Below are 20,255 nucleotides of genomic sequence, written 5' to 3' on the forward strand. Positions count from 1 at the left end.
CTAATCTAATCTTCCATTTAGGTGATGTACTGCTTTCTTTTTTTACAGGTCCATTGATCTTATATCTGAGCTCTTGTGTTGTTATTGTTGCTGCACTGTACATTAGTTGGTTTGTTTCTTGCAAATTATTGGTAGTGATTTCTGCAAGTGCAGCATTGACATCTTTTAATGCCTGAGTAAGTTGTTTTTTGGCAACTGTTTTTAGAGCTGAAAGTCGAACCCTGGTGGTTGTTTGGTTCATGTGCTCAGTTATTTTTTGCTTTAGTTCTTGTTGCTTTTCTGTTAAACAGCATTTGGGTTTTTGAGGTGAAGGCAAAGAGGAGGTTGCCTGGTTTTGATTTTGAAACAGTTCAGCAACAGTGGCATCTTCTATTTCCAACACCTCCTCCATCTGCACCTGAGCAACTTCTTCAGTTGGTGGTAATTCTTCTTCCATATCTTGAGCCGGTGTTGCTCTTTGCAATTCTTCCAGCTCTCCTCCTGTGAATACTTTATTTCTTATTATGAATCTTCTCTAGCCTTTGTTCTGTTATTTCTGTACCTGAATGCTTCTCTTTCCAAATTTGGTACATTCTTTTAAAATAACCTCTTCTAGTTCACCCCACCAGTAGCTGTTATTGAGGTGTACTGCCTTTTAATGTGGAGGCTCCACAGAGCCATCGTGATGACTAATAGCCCCCAGAAATTTGTCTCATTCTTCTTATCTAAAGCCATCTAAGCTAGTGGCCACATCTCTGTGGGAACAGATCCCACAAGTTTATTCTGTGTTTTTCCCATGGCCCTGTCCATCTTTCAGTTTCACCTGGTGAAGTCCTGTCCAGCCTGAGGTGAAATCTGAACCAGGAGTTTCCTAAGCTGAGAACCCAATCTTTTCAAGCACCACATAGTTACTTTGGTGACCTCAGTGGGATCCCTCAGTATAACGTGTGTATATATATATATAGGCTCGGACCCCGAGTGAGGTTGCAGTCTTTTGCCCACTTAACCAGGAGTAAGCCCACTGGCCAGAGTCAGGCTTACTTCCAAGCAAAATGTACTTAAGGCTGCTCTGCAGGAAGGCTTATTGCAGATGAGGAGAGCTGGTCTTGTGGTAGCCAGCATGACTTGTCCCCTTAGCTAAGCAGGGTCTGCCCTGGTTTGCATTTGAATGGGTGACTGCATGCTTCAGCACTGTGAGATATTCCCCTGAGGGGATGGAGCCACTCTGGGAAGAGCATCTAGGTTCCAAGTTCCCTCCCTGGCAGCATCTCCAAGAGAGGGCTGAGAGAGATTCCTGCCTGCAACCTTGGAGAAGCTGCTGCCAGTCTGTGAAGACAATACTGAGCTAGATAGACCAATGGCCTGACTCAGTATATGGCAGCTTGTTCCTATGTCCTCTATAGCGTTGCTGGAGCCGTCCGAGCACTCCTATGCAGACAAGTCTCAATGGATGCTGTGGGGCTTCCTCCTTCCTTCCAAGAAAGCGTGCACCGGGGCTCTCGCTCTTCTGCGCGTCAGGGGGCAACAGCGTCTTGTGTTTTGTGAAGAGAGCTTTTGGCGGGGGGCGAGCAGAAGTGGAAGCGCCTCCTCCTCCCCCACAGGCTATTCCTCCAAAAAAGGCGCCTGAGAGGACGTCGACGGGCGAGGACACACTGATTCCTCTGTATGAAGAACCGGGGGGGGGGATTACTTGCCATCGACTCCATCTCCCCCTCCCCCGCTTCTCTAAGAGCAAACAAACAAGTGGGGGAGGGGGAGGCAACATGGGCGGGAAACGATTCTTGCTTCCGATTGGCTCGGATCGCCGTTTGTCCACTGGCCCCGCCTACTGCAGAGCAGTTTCTTTCTGTGACTGGTCTCAAGGCCCGTCGTTCCACTCGCTTCCCTCCTGCGCGGAGCGACGCCTTGCCCCGCCCCCTCCTTTTCTCGCTCTGACGTGCCGTGTGCAAAGGGGAAGAAAAAAAAGGGGGGTAGTTAGTAGTGGGGGAAAAAACAGCCGTTAAACGGGCCGCGGGGCGGGGACAACCCGAGGAAGTAAGAAGCCGCCATTGGATTGGACTAGGCGGGAGGTTCAAACTAGCATCGCTTGCCCTGATTGGCTCGCGGGGGCCGCGGCAGGCCAGGCTCCCTCCTCGCGCTCAGGCGGGTTATTGTCTCTCGAGTTTCTGAGGCGGCTCTAGCTCGGAATCGGGACCGGACCTCGCAGGGCAGCGACGGAACCATGGTGAGCGGGGGAGGGCGGTAGCGGCCGCGGCGGGGGAGGAAGCGCGTGAGGGAATGGCCCCGGAGCCGTCAGGCGGGAAGCGCCTACGGGTCTCCCGCGTATGTCCAGCGCCGGGCCTGAGGGAAGGGTGTCCGGCTCCCGTCAGCGACGAGCGGGTGGCTGGCTGAGGCGCTCCGCTTCTCTAAAGCTGTCTTGGGGCTGTCCGGACCTTTCCCCCTCTCGCGCGATAGAGGCGGTGATGATCCCGAGCAGCCTCACTTTTCGGGCGCGGAGCGTGGGGAGTGGGGGACGCGCGTCCTGCCCTGTATCTTACGAGGCGCTCTGGAAGCCCCGCCTCCCTCGGGGCCGCCTCGCGCGCTTCTAGGTGCGCGCCTACACCCCCCCGTGTGAATACGGCGAAAGGCACGTGCCTCCCTAGGGAAGGGCTCGCCAGAGGAGCCGGGGTCAGAGTAGCGCCGCTCGCCTTGCCCAGGAAGACGCGCTGGTGGCCGGCGGCCCGCCCGCCGCGTAACGGGTGGCGCTCGGCCCAGCATCCGTGGCGAGGAGACAGAGGCAGGCGGGCGCTTCCAGCAGGCTGACGTGCGCGAGGAGAGGCCGGCCTGCGCGCCCCGGCCACGCCGAAGGGCCCTTCGTGGGGGGGTCCCAGATGGTGGCAGGCCCCGCGCGCCCTCCCGGCGGGGGCGGCAGAGAGAGAGAGAGAGGGAGGGGCGGGTCCCAGCAACACAAGGCCAGATGATAAATGTCAAGCAGCAGCAGCGGGTTGATTTCCTCCGGTGGGCTTTCACTTGAGAGTCTGGAGGTGAGTCTCTACGTGACAGCTTGGCGCGCTTGGGGGAGCTCCTCCCGCAGCTGCTGGAAGGGGCTCCGCCTCTGCCCCGCTCCCTCACCTCTCCCACTGTCCTTCTGCCACCGGGAGCCGGTTAGGTGCTGCGTGAGCCTCTTGTGTGTCTAGGTGGAAGTGAATTCCGGTGGTCTCGGTGGGGCTTACGCCCACGTGGGCAGTGCTCAGTGTTGTTGATGGCCGTGCAACCTCAGTCCGTGCCCGGTTCTCCAACATTAAGCCACGCAGGTGTCCGTGGGACTTGGCGTTCGAAAGACCGCAGCCATAATTGGGAATCGGTCTGGTTAAACTGTTGGCGGGGCGGGGGGGACTTCCGGGTAAACACACAGCGGATCTGGATGCAAGCGCCTGTATGTGTTGCCTCCGGATCTTTTATTTGGGAAATGGCCCTTTTCTGTTCTGAGTTGTCAACATACACAAATAACATGTCCCAGAATAACAAGAGCTTAACCCATGAAATAACATGGTTTAACCCATGAAAACATGTCCACCTTGACAGCTATTGTGTTGTCACTCTGTTCTTTCAAACTGGGATTCTGTGAAATGTTTTTCTTAAGTATTAATTAATGAGGAAATGCCTTTCACTGGGCTAATAGGCAGGACATTAAAACTTTGTTCCTACTTTTGACTACTGTAGTGTCCCACAAGTGATTTGATCTGTTCACTATTCATTTATTTTATTTATCGTGTCATATTTATTGAAAGTTACATTTTACTAACTTGTTTAAGGGTACAGCAAAAGATATTGTGAATGCTCAGTAGAAGGGCACTTTGATTGCAATTACTGGTGTTGGTATGACAAACCTTCACAGTCATTGTATCAATAAGATGGTATTGAAACATGCCTTTCTGTTTCAGACTGCTCAGTGTTCCTTTAACATTTGAAAAGAGTACATTTCAGTTTTATTTTGCAGAGTTGCTTCAAGGCATACTTTCTTCCGCACAAGTTTGAAGTTACTAGTGTTCTGATTTGATTGAAACAACTTGCTTGTAATTCAAAATTGTTGGTTCTGAGCAGTATTATGTGCACATAAGCACATTGGTTTAGGTACATCAGATTCTGTGCAGGATTGCTGTCTTCCTGGAATCTTATATGAAACTTGTGGTAAGGGCTATTGCTCATTGGAAGAGCATCTGCCTTATATGCAGAAGGTCCTGGGTTCAGTCCCTGGCATCTCCAGATGCAGCTGGGAAATACCCATCTGGAAACCACTGCCAGTCAATGTAGACAGTACTGAGATAGATGGACAATGGTCTGTCGGTAAAAAGCAGCTTCCTGTGTTGTGTTGTGTTCCTATGTTGTGTTGACAGTGGGTATCTCCGCATGCAAATGGAATCCTAAGCATAGTTCCTAGAGAGTAAGTTGCACTGAACATGATGGGACGAATCAGAGTAAATAAGCTAGGAATGCACTGATTATCTGATTGGCTATGATCAGATGATTATTTAGGATACAGAGCACCAACTGTTGTTAATGGATGCCATTGCTGGTTGATATGAATAGGGTTGAGTATTTGACTGGTCAATGAAGACTTGGTCAGCTGACTGGGGAAGTATTTTTGAAGCATTAACACAAATTAGACAACCACTTGATACGTATCAGTTTGATACGTATACTGATAATAAAAACAAATTAGCTGTTACTGCGAAGCAATGAAAATCAATATTTTAAAAAGTTTCTAGACCTGAAGCCAGTCCGTTGCAAAAGAGCAGACAGTCAGATTGCATGGACAGTGTAGTCCTATGTTCCTAGGCTAAGCAGGATGAAGTCCTGTGGGGTCCCAGGAACTGACAACTAGTAAACTACTTGGTTTCATGAAATACTGGACAGTATTTGACCAGAATCAATTGGCAGTCAGTTGATGACCTGCTAACCCTAAGTCTAGCAATTTTATTTGCCTTTTAAGTTTCTGCTTTAATTCTCCTGAAGTAAAACGGAAAACTGGTGATGCTTTGTAAGGTCAAACTTGCCATAGAAAACCTGTAGCTTATGGAAATTGGCAAATTGTAATAATATTTGTTAGAGTGTATCGTGTTGTGCCATTTTGTTTACCCTCCAACAATATTATGGGGAGGGGTAAACTAATGGCATAAAATGATAAAAAAGTGAAACATTGGTAGTATGGGAGAGGAATCTTGGAACATTTTGAAAGGTTGGTTGGTCTGAGGCAGTGATGAAAATTTTAGAATTGGGGACTGCAGGAAAATTTTATTGAAAACTAAGATGTCTGGAATCTGATTTAGCATGTTTGACTCTTGCTGTATATGCATATACTTAGTAAACAAAATTATAAAAAATATTTGAACTGAAATCTACAAGGAAATAAAAGTGTAGTTTGGTTTAAGTATTCAAACAAATGTAAAGTTTTACTTGCAAAATTTTATTGGAATTATATATACACACACACGTGTGTGTATACGATATATATATATATTTTCCCCCTGTAAGATATTTATTACAAACTAGCCAACCCCGCACAGAGCATCTGTGCACTCTTTGAGGCCGGTGGTTATCTCCACACACACACACCCTTCTGCCCCAGTCTCCGCTTCTGGGCCCAGCCGCCTCTTCTCCCCACCGCTACTTCTGCCCCCACACTTTCTTTCCCCACTCCTGGGCCTTGCCTCCATGGCTGGACCAGGCCCAATCCTCCTTCTGGCCAATCCTGCTGCCCAGTCCTCAGTGACCAATCCTCCTGGGTGCGCCTCAGCCAATCAAGCGTCTGCCGCCCAGCCATTCAACTGGGCGCTGGGACTCACATTCCAAGGCACACCCAGGAGAATTAATATAATAGATGCATACATGCTTTCTAGGAATAATTACCTGAAAAAACATTAACTACAGCCTTGAAATTGCACAGTTTGACAGATGTATTCACTATGTTAATTTTACGAAACAATGTATTTTTAGAACTGGAAAACATTCTGCCCCACATCACTAACTTGAGGTAGTTCCTAGTGAAAGTGGTTATGATACTAGTGTTCTAACAACTGTGATATCACAGTATTACTGGTGTACATGCTGCCTTTCTTGCCACTTAATCTTAAGGTCCAAGGAGGCCAATTGTGTTTTGACATATGGCTCCTCTTCTTAGGTGAGCTAGTAAATGGTTGATTGAGCCCTTGAAAAACTGGGCAGAATTGATAACTGACTACTAAGAATATTTATATACTGATTTTTCAAAAAAAGTTCTCAGTGGTTTACATAGAAAAATAATGTAAACAAATGATGCAAGTTTATATAACCCATTGACCCTAACTCATCTAAATATAAAAAGCTGCTTTTTCAAGCATTAAAAATCCTATATACTAATGACTAAATCAGCCTTTGAGCAAGCTGTTAGGACACTTGCTGCTGGGATCTTGATAGGAATGAGATATCCCAAGTTAGAACCATAGAACATGTAGATTTGTGTGTGTATATGAGATGTTTTCCGACTCAACAGAACATTTAAAGCTAGTCTAGATGACTTGGAAAACATGAATAAAATGTTTACAGTCTGGGTTTTTTTAAAAAAAATTGCATGAAGGGAGGGGGTAAGATATTAATTGCAGCTCAGACAATGGTTAATAAGCTTAGCTCAAATGCCAAAACAGCGTGCAAAACCCTCCAGTCAATACAGGGGTTTACATCCCATACCTGTTCATCTCTGAGGGTTACAGCAAGTCTTGAGCTATATACAAATATCTCCACCCTGCTTCTACTGCTGTGGTACAGCTCTTTTTAAAATTGTGGTATTGGGATAAAACCAAGTGTATATGCCTAGTTGAAAATAGTGGTGTGTTCTGTGGGTATTGGACTGTTACTCTGTACTTGCATGCGATCTGGTTACTGAAGGATATAGTGTTAAGTTGTATGCTGACTTTAGTGCCTCTGGAATTTTGTGAACATAAAAAGCCAGGTTGTATCTCATCTAATAAAATCTCATCTAATAAAATACTTTTGTTGGTAAAGAGTATTTCCCAGTGCTAAAGAGATGGAAAGTGAAATGCTAGATTTCCTATAACTTGTTCTGAGCCTCTGAATTGCTGCATAATCATAAATGCTTCACTAAGGGAGGCAGGATGCCTCCATGTTTGAAGGCAGTGACTGTGAGACCTTTACTTAAGAAGCCTGCCCTAGAGCCCTTGGTGATGGATAATTATAGGCCAGTCTCCAACCTCCCTTGGGTGGGCAAGACAGTTGAAAGGGTGGTGGCTGATCAACTCCATACAGATTTGGAAGATACTGATTATTTAGATCCATTTCAAACTGGCTTTAGAGCAGGCTATGGTTTGGAGACAGCCTTGGTCTGCCTGATGGATGATCTCTACCAAAGAATGGACAGGGAGTGTGACTCTGTTGGTTCTTTTGGACCTTTCTGCAGCTTTCGATATTATCAACCATGGGATCCTTCTGGATTGTCTGGGGAATTTGGGAATAGGTGGTACTGCTTTGCAGTGTTTCTGTTTCTCTCTGGTAGATTCCAGATGGTGTCACTCGGAGATAGTTGCTCTCTGAAACAAGAGCTATTGTATAGTGTCTCTCAGGGCTCCATCCTGTCTCCAATACTTTTAAACATCTACATGGGTGAGATCCTCGGGGGATTTGGAGAAGGGTGTTATGAATATGCTGACGACACCCAAATCTATTTCTCCATAACATCATAATCAGGAAATGACATTCTCCCCCACCCCCATGCCTGCCTACAGGCTGTAATGGATTGGATGAGCGCTAATAAATTGAAGCTGAATCTAATCAAGACTGAGGTAATCATGGTAAGGAGTCATACTTCGAGGGACACAATAGATCTTCCTGTTCTGGATGGGGTTGCACTTGCCCCGAAGGAACAGGTTGCATAGCTTGGGAGCAGTGATCACTCTAAATGGGATTCCCAGATGTTGTTGACTACAGCTCCCAGAATCCCCAAGCAAAAACCATTATAGCTGGGGATTCTGGGAGTTGTAGTAAACAACATCTGGGAATCCCTGTTAGAGGGAACACTGCTTGGGAGTGCTTCTAGAACCAGACCTCCCTCTGGTTTCTCAGGTTGAGGCTATGGCCAGGAGTGGTTTCTATCAACTTTGGTTGATATTACAGTTGTGTCTGTTCCTTGAAGATAATGATCTCAGAACTGTGGTGCACTCTCTGGTAACCTCTAGGCTTGACTACTGCAATGTGCTCTACATGGGGCTGCCTTTTAAATGTAGTTCGGAAACTTCAATTGGTCCAAAATGCAGCAGCTAGATTGGTCTCTGGGGTTTTTTGGAGAGGCCATACTGTGGCTGTTTTAAAGCAATTGTATTGGCTACCGATAGATTTCCGGGCAAAATACAAAGTGCTGGTAATTGCCTTTAAAGCCCTAAATGGCTTAGGACCGAGTTACCTGGGAGAGCGCCTTCTAATTCATGATCCCCACTACAAATTGAGATCATTGAAAGAGGTCCGTTTCCATGTGCCGCCAGCCCATCTGGTGGTGTCTTGGCAGCGGGCCTCCCTGTAAGTCACTCCTGGGCTGTGGAATGTGCTCTCTAAAGACATTTGTGGTTTAACTTCTTTAAAGTGTGCCATCAAGTCGATTTCAATTCCTGGTGCCTACAGAGCCCTGTGGTTTTCTTTGGTAGAATACAGGAGGGGTTGACCATTGCCTCCTCCCACACAGTATGAGATGATGCCTTTCAGCATCTTCCTATATTGTTGCTGCCCGATATAGTACCAGTGGGGATTCGAACCGGCAGCCTTCTGCTTGTTAGTCAAGCATATCTCTGCTGTGCCACTTAAGGTGACCATCTTTACCAGTTTTCAAAAGAGCCCTTAAGACACATTTTTTTAGCCCGGCTTTTAGTAATCTTTGAATGTTTTAAATTGCTGTTTTAACAGTTCGTTTTATTTTTGTCTTTATTATGTTCACTTTTGTGAACTGCTGTGAGCCTTTGGAGTCAGGCGGCATATAAATTAAATAAATAATAATAATCTGAGTTCTTTGATCCCAAAGCAGATACAAAGCCACAACCATAATTGCTCCTGCACTGTCACTCCCCTCCTGCCTCCAATAAAGAAGTGGGGAAAGGATAGGATTCCCATGAAGACCACCCTGCCTCTTGGGTGCCCATTCAGTATGAACAGTGTGTGTAGTACATTGGCTACAGTGATGGAAGTCACAGTTTACAGTGCTACAGCTAAACCAGATATATAGGATCAGGCTGCCTCTTATACTTGGTCATAGAACAGGAGTGCACAATTCAAATGCCCCAGAGGGCTGGAACCAACCACAACTTGGCATACAGGAGCCGAGGTCAATTTTCAGTGTACTATTGCATTAAAATTAATTGTTAAAAATATTAATGAAAGCAATTATTAGTTACTTATAGATCTTTTCCCCTATAAAAGGGACTGCAATTTTAACCAAGGATAGTGGCCACAAAATAGGTCCTGTCCCTGCTGAGGCAGTGGGGTAGACAGTAGTTTGGAGATGGCAGGAGTCAAACCTTGAGTGAGGTATTGTATATAAAATATCACTCTGTCCTGTTTTAGCTTTATTTCTTGAATTTGTGTCCAGAAACTGGGCCTCACACAAATGCTCTCAAGTTCACTCTTGTGTAGGTCATATTATGTCCACTTGTTAGCATAAGAATGTTGCAGGGTGGATAAAAATCAATGATTTTTTAAAACTTAAATCAGGGTTTTTTATTTAAATCAGGTTTTTTAAAAATAAAATAAAATGCTTTTTGAGGAAAATATATATCTAAAGATAGTTTTCTATTTAAGATACATTATAGTCCAAAGGTTATTCATCATGAAATAAGAATTAGTTTTTAATTATGTAGCATGAGGCTGTATATGTGCAATGTTTAAATTTTTTGGTAAATGAATTCCATTAATCCATTCACAATGTCATGCTCTTCCAGAGGTTTCTGTAAGATTATTTTGGGCAATTTTTCTATCAAAAAATGAAACCTTCATCTGGTTGTAAATATTAAGATTATATAAGCAAGAATGAGTGTTTATATAAAAACCATGATTTAAATCTAGTGATCACTTACTTAGTAATTTAAATTATGATTTAAATCAAAACTACCCTGGAGTGTTGCATTAAAATTAGATGCCCAGCTCCCTTAAACTGTAAGGACAAAACCAAGCAGGCTAATGAATTAACGTCACTTTCTTTAAAATGGGACAGATTCACAAATGCATCTCTGTACTCCTTTCTGGCCTGCAAAAACTTAATACAGGCTTCAGAATTTTACTTCATTTTATGAAAAGCAAACTTTCAGGGTTTCAGAGAATCTTATTGCAGCATGTATTTGCCTTTTTTCCACACAACCAAAATTAGAGTCAATTTTGTGGTTTTGTGAACAATGTTTGTAATGTTGAACAGTAAATATAGTTTAAAATCTGTGATTTGACTCTCTAAGATGCTTTAGAAATTAATCTAGTTTCACATCAGAACTTGTGTGTATTGTTCAAATATTTCATTTGTATCTCTCCCTCTCCCTCCAAAAAGCTCAGGATGGCATACGGATCATGTGGATATGCTTCAATGTGAACTGGGCTCTGGGGATACAGCTAGAAGTTTTCATTTGTACAGTCACACTGGTGTGTCTGGGACTGCCATGATAATAGAAATCTTTGGCTATTGCCAGGCGTATCGGCTCACTTCAGTTCACATGGAAATTTCCTCATGGGATCTTACCTGTGGAAATTACTACATGTAGAAAACAAGCAGCTGGTTCACATATGTGACCCATTGATAAGAGGCTTTTATCACTGCAGAACATGCTTTTGAAAGAGATACTTTCTTTTTGGTTACAAGTAGAGAAAATGGAAAACTTCCCAAAGCGTGTTGTGTATGTTTTGGGGATTTTCTCCCTTGAAGTAGGAGGGCACCGCTTACAAAGAGGCAAGCTCCCATCACTTGCTCCAGTAGACAGGAAATTTAGCTAGTTCTGGTATCTGGAGGTCTATCTCCTCTCCTAGCATGCTCAGGGGTCTGATCCCTAGTTCCTTCCTGTCTTTGCTTCTGGTAGAACAGGCACTTTGGGGCTCCTGCCCCAATTATCCTTCATTCTTCTATTTTCGGTGAGCTGCTCTTTTCCTTCCTCCCTTCCCAAATTTCCCAAAGTGTGTGGTATGTTTTGGGGATCTTTAAGCCAGACATAATCTTTCTGATGCACACAATAACAAGTGTGGAGATTTCAAATTATTATCTGTCCACATTACAGAAAGTGACTAGTGTCATAGTCCTAAATATGTTTAGTTGAAAGTAAATGTTACAAGTATGTTGGGAGAACTGTGGCTCTTAGACTGCATCCTGCCTGTCTTTGTTTGTAAACATGTGCAGATATGTAATACTTGGATTCTTATAAAATACTCTTGCTTCATGCTCTTGTTGAGGGAAAACCTGCTTGAAGAGTATGTGATCATCTTAGCCCTTCTTTATGAAGCTGATGTCTTAAGCAATAGACAAGATACATATTTTTATTTTTTTATTTAGGCTGGAGGCAAGGCTGGCAAGGACAGTGGAAAGGCCAAGGCGAAGGCAGTGTCTCGCTCACAAAGAGCTGGACTTCAGGTATGATTCTATTGTTTCATGTATTGGCTTTTATTGAGTGATTCTGCCAGTAGATGTAACTAACAAATTGGAGTTCCATTGCATATACTGTACTATATGTTGTGATTAGTAAAAAGTGGTAGCAAGATTTCATCGTAATGTTTATTGTGCAATTTGACTGCAGCATTTTTGTCTCAACTATAATACACAGTATATGAAAATATTGCATAATAAAGATCTGATATATGGGTTTTCATCTTATTCTCTCCTTCACATACGGTGGTTATTTTATTATAGTTTAGAACTATGGTGGCTTGTGTTTCATTGGTCTTTAACTGTGTTCCTCAGCTAGGAGCAGGATGACATTCCTGAGCATTCAGGGAAGTCCCCTTTCTCTGGATTACATCAGGCAGGAACAAATGGTAACTTCCATGGGAGGGGGCTTTCTCCTCTCAAGTCAGCTCATCTCCTGCCACTTCAGAGACCAGAGTTCTCAGACTGAACTCTCCCAAGCTAACTTAGCAATGACTTTACAACATCTTTAGACATTGTTTTTTTCTTCCATATTACCATGTACGTTGAGCCTTTTTTGTCTCCCTCCACTCTTTTCCTTAGCCTAGTTAGGAACTGTAAACAAGGAAGGATTTTACCTATATATTGCTCTTGAGGTGGTTACAGGTTTGGGGAAGAAAAGCATTCTGACTCCTCACCTTGAGATACAGAGAAACCAAAACCAAGCAGCACTTTCTCTTTCTGCCCTCTACCAGTGGCTGGGCATGTTCCTGGGTGGCTTCGCCTTTCATAGGAAGCTGCCATCTACTAGATGGTCCATCTAGCTCAGCATGGTCTACCTGATTGGCAGCAGCTCTCCTGGGCTTCAGGCAGGAATTTTTCTCAGCCCTACCTAGTGATTTATTTTTCATTATTTTTACATTTTATATCCTGCTCTTCCTCCAAGGAGCCTAGAGCGGTGTACTACATACTTAGGTTTCTTCTCACAACAACCCTGTGAAGTAGGTTTGGCTGAAATTGAAGTGACTGGCCCAGAATCACCCAGCAAGTATCATGGCTGAATGGGGATTTGAACTCATGTCTCCCCGGTCCTAGTCCAGCACTCTAGCCACTATACCACTCTGGCTCCTTGGATTGAACCTAGGACCTTTTGCATGCAAAGCACTTAACTTGGGATCTTTTCATGCAAAGCAGATGTTCTACCACTGAGTTATGGCCTCCAGCACTAACTTGCTCTTTGAAAAGATTATAAGAGGGACCTTCTCAGATGATGTGGATGCCATGTTAGAGCAAGGATTTCCAAACTATGATCCTTGGTCTTAGATCATTGTGGCTGGGGATGATGAGAGTTGAAGCCCCAAAACATCTGGGAACCGAAGTTTGAGAAGTTCTGTCTTAGGGGGATATTATCCAGTTGATTGCCCTTTTCAAGTTCCAGCTCTTCACCCACAGCCAGAGTTTCTTCAGTTAGCTGCTTGGGGGTTGAGGGACATCAACTAGCTTTCTTGACCAGTTCAGTTCAGGTGCACACTCCTTCTAGCTTAAAGTGTCAAATGTATGATGCCATCTGATGAATATTTATGTTCTTTACTCTGGAAATACTGTCTGTCCTTAGCAAGCAGAAATGTCCCATGTCTTGGGCTTCCTTCAAGAGGGGCTGGATTGAGTCATGAAACTAACCCTTTCAAGTACTGGGCAGCCATGATTCATTCCAGTTTCTCTTGTAAAAGGAGGTAGCCTAGCAGACCATCCACACACAGTTTTCTGGCAGGGATAAAATTTTGTTCTCCTGTGGTCCATTGGCTTTCAAACTAGAATTTGAACCTAGTTCTCTGGTCCTTTCCAGAGCTCTTATTGAATTATTAGAATTAACTGATTGTATTTTCAGTGGTTACAGTGTTCTAGCTTTCAAAGGGACAAGGTTGTGTTCCACCCAAGCCCATCACTAATACCTTAAAAAAAAAAAATCTCTTCCATAGGTTCCAGGAGCTCTCTCTGCCCAGATTGAAACACCTTTAGGAAAAAGCCTTTAACATAGGTTAAAATAAATGATAGCAAAAAGTCAAAATGCCCCTGGATCTAGCTTTCATCAGTGTTAGTATGCTCTCAGAGAGCCTCCCTGATGTCTGGCCTCCATTTGCCTTTGGCTGTTGGGCCACATTCTTTCTGCTTGCTCCACTTGTGTACTGTTTGGTCTATGTTCATCTTATGGAAGTTCTGAAGTTTTCTATGTCACAGACTGGCTACAAAAGATTGTTATCTCCCCTGGAAAATTGTTGTTTTGTTCCGGTCTCTTGTTGTCCAGAGAAGATTTCCCCTGACTAGCTGAACCCTCACAGAGCATCTGTGTGGCAGTACACTCCCCCCATCTTCTTCCCCCATCCTCTGCCCCCTTCTGCCCCAGTCTCCTCTCACCCTGCCCTCATGTGCCCCAGTCTCCTCTCCTCCTCTCCCCCCCCCCGGCCCCCTTCTGCCCCTGTCTCTTCTGCTTTCGCGCCGCTGCCACCACCATTACTTATCTTCCTCCCGCACCACTCCCAAAGCAGCCATACTTCTCGTCGGGCAGCTTGAAGGCAAATGCCTGGTGTCTCACTGCCTTCGATTCCGTTCCCTCCCAAGGCAATGGGTCCGGTTTCCTCCTTTCTTCCTCCTTTCCCCCACTCTGCCGATTCCCCTTCAATTCTGCTTCTTCTTCCGCTCTCCTGCCTGCCTCCCTGGCTGCCGTTCCCTCCCAAGGCAATGATTGGAACTCTTGCAGGACCTCAGAGCGTTCCAGCAGGCATCCAGATGCATCCCCACATCCCCATGCAGTTCCCTACTCAGTTGGCCGTAAGAGAATTAAATATATAGATATTTAGACTGCCTTTTTGTTCCTCACAAAAATGGAAACTTAAGTAAGGTAAAGTAAAGTGTGCCGTCAAGTCGTTGTCGACTCCTGGCGACCACAGAGCCCTGTGGTTGTCTTTGGTAGAATACAGGAGGGGTTGACCATTGCCTCCCGCACAGTTTGAGATGATGCCCTTCAGCATCTTCCTATATCGCTGTTTCCCAATATAGGTGTTTCCCATAGCCTGGGAAACAGAACTGCGGGGTTTTGAACCGGCAACCTCTGGCTTGCTAGTCAAGTCATTTCCCCGCTGCGCCATTCCTTAAGTTAGATTAACAAAATTCTGGATGTGTTTGCTGAAATTATTGTTTCTCATGTTATGGTAAGAAAAACTGTGTATCTGATATCATTAATTGTAGGTTCTTTGTTGACCTGGAAGAATTCTGCTGTGCATATTTAGTACCATGTGCCTGTAGTATTCATATTCACCTGCTTCTTAAAAAATCAAATAACTGCCTGTTGAACTTTATTGGAATTTTTATTATCTTAGATAAGTGCAGTATCTTAAGCGTGGAAGCTAGTACACTGTCTTAAGGCAGTAGTGCAGAGCTTCATCTCTTTAGTTGTGCAAATCTATGTTTTTCCTTTATGAATGACTTCATAGAGGTCAATGCTGGATGGCCAGATTGTGTATAGGCATGGTCACAGACAGTTCTTCAAAGCAGATTCCTTCCTTTGGCATCCAGTTTGGAATAGTGGAGTGCAATAACAGTGTGTGACTTGATACTTGATTGACCAATCAGTAAAAATTGCAACTCAGATCCTGACTATAGCACTAATAGAGGAGCTGCCTTTAATTAAATACACACTCTGCCTCTGAAAATAATTCACTGAACCAGACTATTGGATTTCATTGTCTTTTGGAAGAGCAGTGCCTCATTGTTGGCTTTGACCATGCATGCTGAACAGGTCCTTGTACTTTCAGTTCCCAGTGGGCCGTATCCACAGACACTTGAAGACTCGCACCACAAGCCATGGACGGGTTGGTGCTACAGCTGCTGTGTACAGTGCTGCAATTCTTGAGTACCTCACTGCTGAGGTAGGTTCTAAAATTATTGTTGTCAAACCACATGATCTTCTACTACTACTACTATGAGTATTTATATACTACTCTTCAACCAACGTTCTCAAAGTGGTTTACACAGAAAAATACATAAATAACATGGACCCCTGTCCCCAAAGGACTCACAGTCTAAAAATAAACACAACAGATTATTATTATTGTTGTTGTTACATTTATATCCTGCTCTTCCTCCAAGGAGTTCTGAGCGGTGTACTACATACTAGAGTTTCTCTTTCACAACAACCCTGTGAAGTAGGTTAGGCTGAGAGAGAAGTGACTGGCCCAGTCACCCAGCTAGTTTCATGGCTGAATGGGGATTTGAACTCGGATCTCCCTAGTCCTAGTCCAGCACTCTAACCACTACACCACGCTGACAGAAACCAGCAACAGCCACTGGAGGGATGCTGTGCTGGGGTTGGATAGGGCCAGTTGCTCTTCCCCTGCTAAATATAACAGAATCACCACTTTAAAAGGTGTCTCTTTGCTCAATTAGGGGCTGAAGATCAAATAAGGCCTTGATCGTGAATTAATCTGTTTCATACCAACCTCTGGATCAGCATAACTTAGCTGCCCCCCCCCCCTTTTTTTAAAGCCAAAAATAACTTGGTTAAATAATATTGCAGGAGCTTTAATAGCTAGCAAACTGTTGAGAGAGTTTCTTTGGTACATCCCAAACCATGGATTGTTTTCTTGACCTTATTCATTTTGACTTTATTTCCATCTGACTAATATTCTTGCTACATATTACTTAAGATAGTAGTTGTGACATATATTGGGGCACTCACTCCAGGAACTAATAAAACAAACATCACCTGTCAACGAAATGAGCTATACCATTCACTCTAGAAGGCAGAACTCCCCAGAGTCAGTTTGAAGTTCTAAACACATGATCTGTTGAAGTATGAAAGCAGTCCTTATCCTCCACTTCAAGCCAAACTCTTATACCTTTGTGACCATCTATGTTTTATATTAAAGAAAAGCTGCTTGGGAAATAGGAGAAAAGCTGAGCTGGTGTAGTGCAGTGGCTAATAGACTGTACTGTGAATCAGGATGTTCCTGGTTTGAATCTTGCCTGTTGTGAACTCACCAGGTGACCTTAGGCTGGCTGCTTCTTCTCAGCACTCTTAACTGAAATATGGTGATAATATTATCTTACAGGTTGGTTGTATAGCAAGATAACGTACCTTAAGAACTTTACACACTTGAAAGTGCAATATAAATCCTTATTTATCATACCAAATAATATAGCAATGGTCAAATATAAGGACATTGTGTCAGAATTTTACTTTCATTAAGAACAGTCTTGCTGGATCAGGCCCAAGGCCTGTCTAGTCCATTGTCCTGTTTTAGGGATGTGCACAAAATTCGCCCAAATTCAATTCAAAATTGTGTTAATTCAAATGACTCTCCACTCTGTTCAGTGGTTCCAAATCAATTTGAATCGATCCATGTGAATTTCATGCACATCCCTATCCTGTTTTCCACAGTGCTCAACCTCTGAGAAGCCACCAGGCAAGAGGTGAGGGTATGCCCTCTCTCCTTATAACGGTACATTCAAGTGCTGTCTAAACTTCCTATTCCCACATGCTGGAAATCAAGTTTTTTGGAGGAAGGAGATCGCTTATCTTTGTTTGTTATAGCCAAGGAAAAAAATGCCCTTTAAAAAAGTGTTTATTACTTAATTTAACAAAACAAACAAACCGGAAGATTTTTTACAGTATAATTCTAGTACAATATTAATACTGAAAAACAATTATATACATTTCTTTGCTTTAAAAAAAATCAGAAAAAGGGCACCAACACTTTATAAACTTTTCTGTAATCTGTCTCCTTTTAATCTAACAAGTTCCTAGGTCTTAGAGACACTTTGCATGCTTTAGAAACTGAGTCATTTTTTCATTGTGGCCATAGCTGGACTGCTACTGTATGTGTGATTTTTTTTCTTAATTTCTACAGTGATCTTGGCTACAGCTAAAAAATCTGTTATAAGAAAGAAGTATTTGTTCTGTAAAACAGCCAGAAAAACTCTGGTCTAATTCAAAAATTAAAAGGAAACCACCAAAAACAGTTATTTTGTAAAAACGGAAGCTGGAAAGTTTTCCAAGGAATAGAGAGTGCTATTGGGGTTTAGCAAAGAATAGAGAGTCAATTGGGATTTAATGGCAGATTCTGATTATTTTTCTGTTCTTATATTTTTAAAACAGAGCCTCTGTGGGGCAATGTTCACTCTAACAGGGATTCACAGATGCTGTTGACTACAACTCCCAGCATCCCCAGCTGCAATAGCCTTTGCTTGGGGATTGTGGGAGTTGTAGTCGTCAACATCTGGGAATCCCTGTTAGAGGGAACACTGCTATGGGGCAAGATCACTAATGTAAAATGTTTGCTACAACTGTTTATACCCTTAACACTTAAACTGATTAAATCTACAAAAATGTTGATTTTTGGTGTTTGCAACTCTTTCCTGTCCTACTAAATGACTGAGAAAATGAGTCCCATATTGTTGTTAGCAAAATTTCTAAAACCCGATAAAGTTAAGATGGTATAACGATGTTGAAATATGCCTATTCCAAAATCCACAAGTTTTCTCAAATTCCTCTTTTAGTGCATAAAAACATAAAACAGATGTCCAATGTTAGCAAACATTTCACTGTAACACATCAGCTTCAGTGCTATGCACTAGTGATAAAGTTACCCTTAAAAACTTCCGGCTTCTGTCTCCCCCCCACCCCCCGTCTTTCCCCCCCAGGTTTTGGAGTTGGCAGGTAATGCCTCCAAGGATCTCAAGGTAAAACGTATCACTCCTCGTCACTTGCAGCTTGCTATTCGTGGTGATGAGGAATTGGATTCCCTTATTAAAGCTACCATTGCTGGTGGAGGTATGTTGTATCAGAACTTCTGAAATGACTAGACTGCTTTGAAAGTTATGGGTAGGGGGTGGGTGAAACAGATGGCTAAATTGATTCCTTGGCCTTGGCTCCCCAGATGTTGTTGGACTACAGCTTTCATCATCCCCAGCCACAATGGTTGAAGGACTTGTAGTCCAACAACTAGAGACTCAAGGTTGAGAACCCCTAGTTTACCAAGTGGTAACTTAACCACAGTATCCATGTAACCACTTGGTAAGTGGCTCTTCTAACCCCCTGTCAAGTAATTTCTCATTCTCCACTTTCCCACTCTCAGTTGAGGGAGTGTGGAAAATTCACAATCGGTTTATCACACATAGTTCTGTGCATGTTCTGTGTTTATCACACATAGTTCTGTGCAATCATGGAAAGTTACTGTTGGGTGAACAGTTGTCTGTATTGGCCATATAAAGCAGTCTTAAAGGTTAATGGATATGCTTATTAGTATTACTTCCATTTTAGGTCATTGGTTCAGAAGTAGCTTTATTAATAGTGAACTTTTGTCATTGCTGTAGTGCTAGTTGAATCTGGTATTTTGTCTGAAATATTTATAATTTATTAAGCAGCCATTTGTTCCCAAATGGTATTAGTTTCAACAGAAGTACAGAGCAGATCTCATGAAAATGCTTCTTGCCCTCTATCCCTTTGAAAACTCCCCATCTTCCATTTTTACAAAATAGCTGTCTTGTGTGGTTTTCTTCAATTAGACCAGAGTATGAAACTGAAAGCATCACTTCACAATACACCCTAACAACTATTCAGAGCCATCTTAGTATCATAAGGGAAACTTAATTTAGGAAGAAAATGCCATCCCGCCCCCACCCCTCAAGTGAGGGCACAGTAATTCTGCTTTGCAGAGTGTAATTACTTTGCAATGAGAATAGTCAGCCCTGAGTACCAATAGTAAGTGTAAGGCAACATTTTGGTCACATCCCAGTTCCCCTTCCTGTGTATTTAAGTTGAACTTATTGAAAACTGTTATTTGCAACTTATCAGCACTCTGGATTTTGCTAAATATGATGTTTGAGGCTTGTATAAGAAACTGGATGAGTAAATGATGCTTAGTATGAATGAATATCTGTCGAGTGTCAACTACCCATGATCTTGTGTGCTCTCAGTTCTAATCAATTACTCTCTCTTGCAGGTGTAATTCCTCACATCCACAAGTCTCTGATTGGAAAGAAGGGACAGCAGAAAACTGCATAGAGAGGAGTTTTAAACAGCCCTCTTCCTCCCTGTCATTGTACTGTAACTGGGACAGAAGAAATATGGGGATATGTGGAATTTTTTTAAAAATAGTTAAATGGAAGAGCATAGACAATTGACTGTAGACTTAAAACATTTGTATGTTCTTTAGATTCAAAGTTTGACAAAAAAAAAGTACCTTGTTATGTGACAGCAATTTGTGTGTTGATTGGCTAGGTTTCTCCCATGTGTTTTATACAAAAATGGAACTGATAAACCATTTTTTACAAAACCTGTTCTTGTGTGTCATTCTAGTATTAAAAGGTCAGTGCAGCTGAGATTCCATATTGTAGATCTAAAAGTTGGTGTCCTCAGATCCCACTGAGTTTTAAAATAGAAATTGTAGACTTTAATGTGGCCACATTAACTATTTGTTTTATCTTACCTGTTCATTGATAAAGGCCATTATATGAGGAGATTAAAGGTCAAAATTTAGTTTAGCCTAAAAGATTGTACTTTATTTAATAATAGAACACACTTAAATTGGCTGTAGCTCTACATTTGTTTTCCAAAGAATGTAACTTTGGATTGTGTAGAACATGGAAATGGCAAGGATCTGTTGGAAGT

At 43.0% G+C, this 20,255-nt stretch overlaps 1 protein-coding gene across 2 annotated transcripts; it reads left to right on the top strand.

Annotated features, from left to right (window-relative positions):
* Positions 1-1,960: 1,960 nt before the first annotated feature.
* On the top strand, positions 1,961-19,920 carry LOC128333878 (histone H2A.V). 2 transcript variants are annotated; one of them, XM_053269917.1, is made up of 5 exons: positions 1,961-2,203; positions 11,519-11,596; positions 15,400-15,513; positions 18,287-18,416; positions 19,588-19,920. In XM_053269917.1, the coding sequence occupies exons 1-5, from the start codon at positions 2,201-2,203 to the stop codon at positions 19,647-19,649; spliced, it is 387 nt and encodes a 128-aa protein (XP_053125892.1). In that variant the 5' UTR covers positions 1,961-2,200; the 3' UTR covers positions 19,650-19,920. The 2 variants fall into 2 exon arrangements, with proteins under 2 accessions (XP_053125892.1, XP_053125890.1); XM_053269915.1 differs by lacking the exon at positions 1,961-2,203 and adding an exon at positions 2,665-3,002.
* Positions 19,921-20,255: the final 335 nt, after the last annotated feature.

The sequence above is a fragment of the Hemicordylus capensis genome, chromosome 8, assembly GCF_027244095.1.
Source record: "Hemicordylus capensis ecotype Gifberg chromosome 8, rHemCap1.1.pri, whole genome shotgun sequence".
NCBI lineage: Eukaryota > Metazoa > Chordata > Lepidosauria > Squamata > Cordylidae > Hemicordylus > Hemicordylus capensis.

Excerpts from the sequence above, each read along its gene's own strand:
- LOC128333878 (XM_053269915.1), top strand. The coding sequence starts at position 2,943 with ATGTCAAGCAGCAGCAGCGGGTTGATTTCCTCCGGTGGGCTTTCACTT. Across the intron at positions 3,003-11,518 it reads TTTCACTTGAGAGTCTGGAG|GCTGGAGGCAAGGCTGGCAA; the intron begins GTGAGTCTCTAC and ends TTTTTTATTTAG. Across the intron at positions 15,514-18,286 it reads TTGAGTACCTCACTGCTGAG|GTTTTGGAGTTGGCAGGTAA; the intron begins GTAGGTTCTAAA and ends TTTCCCCCCCAG.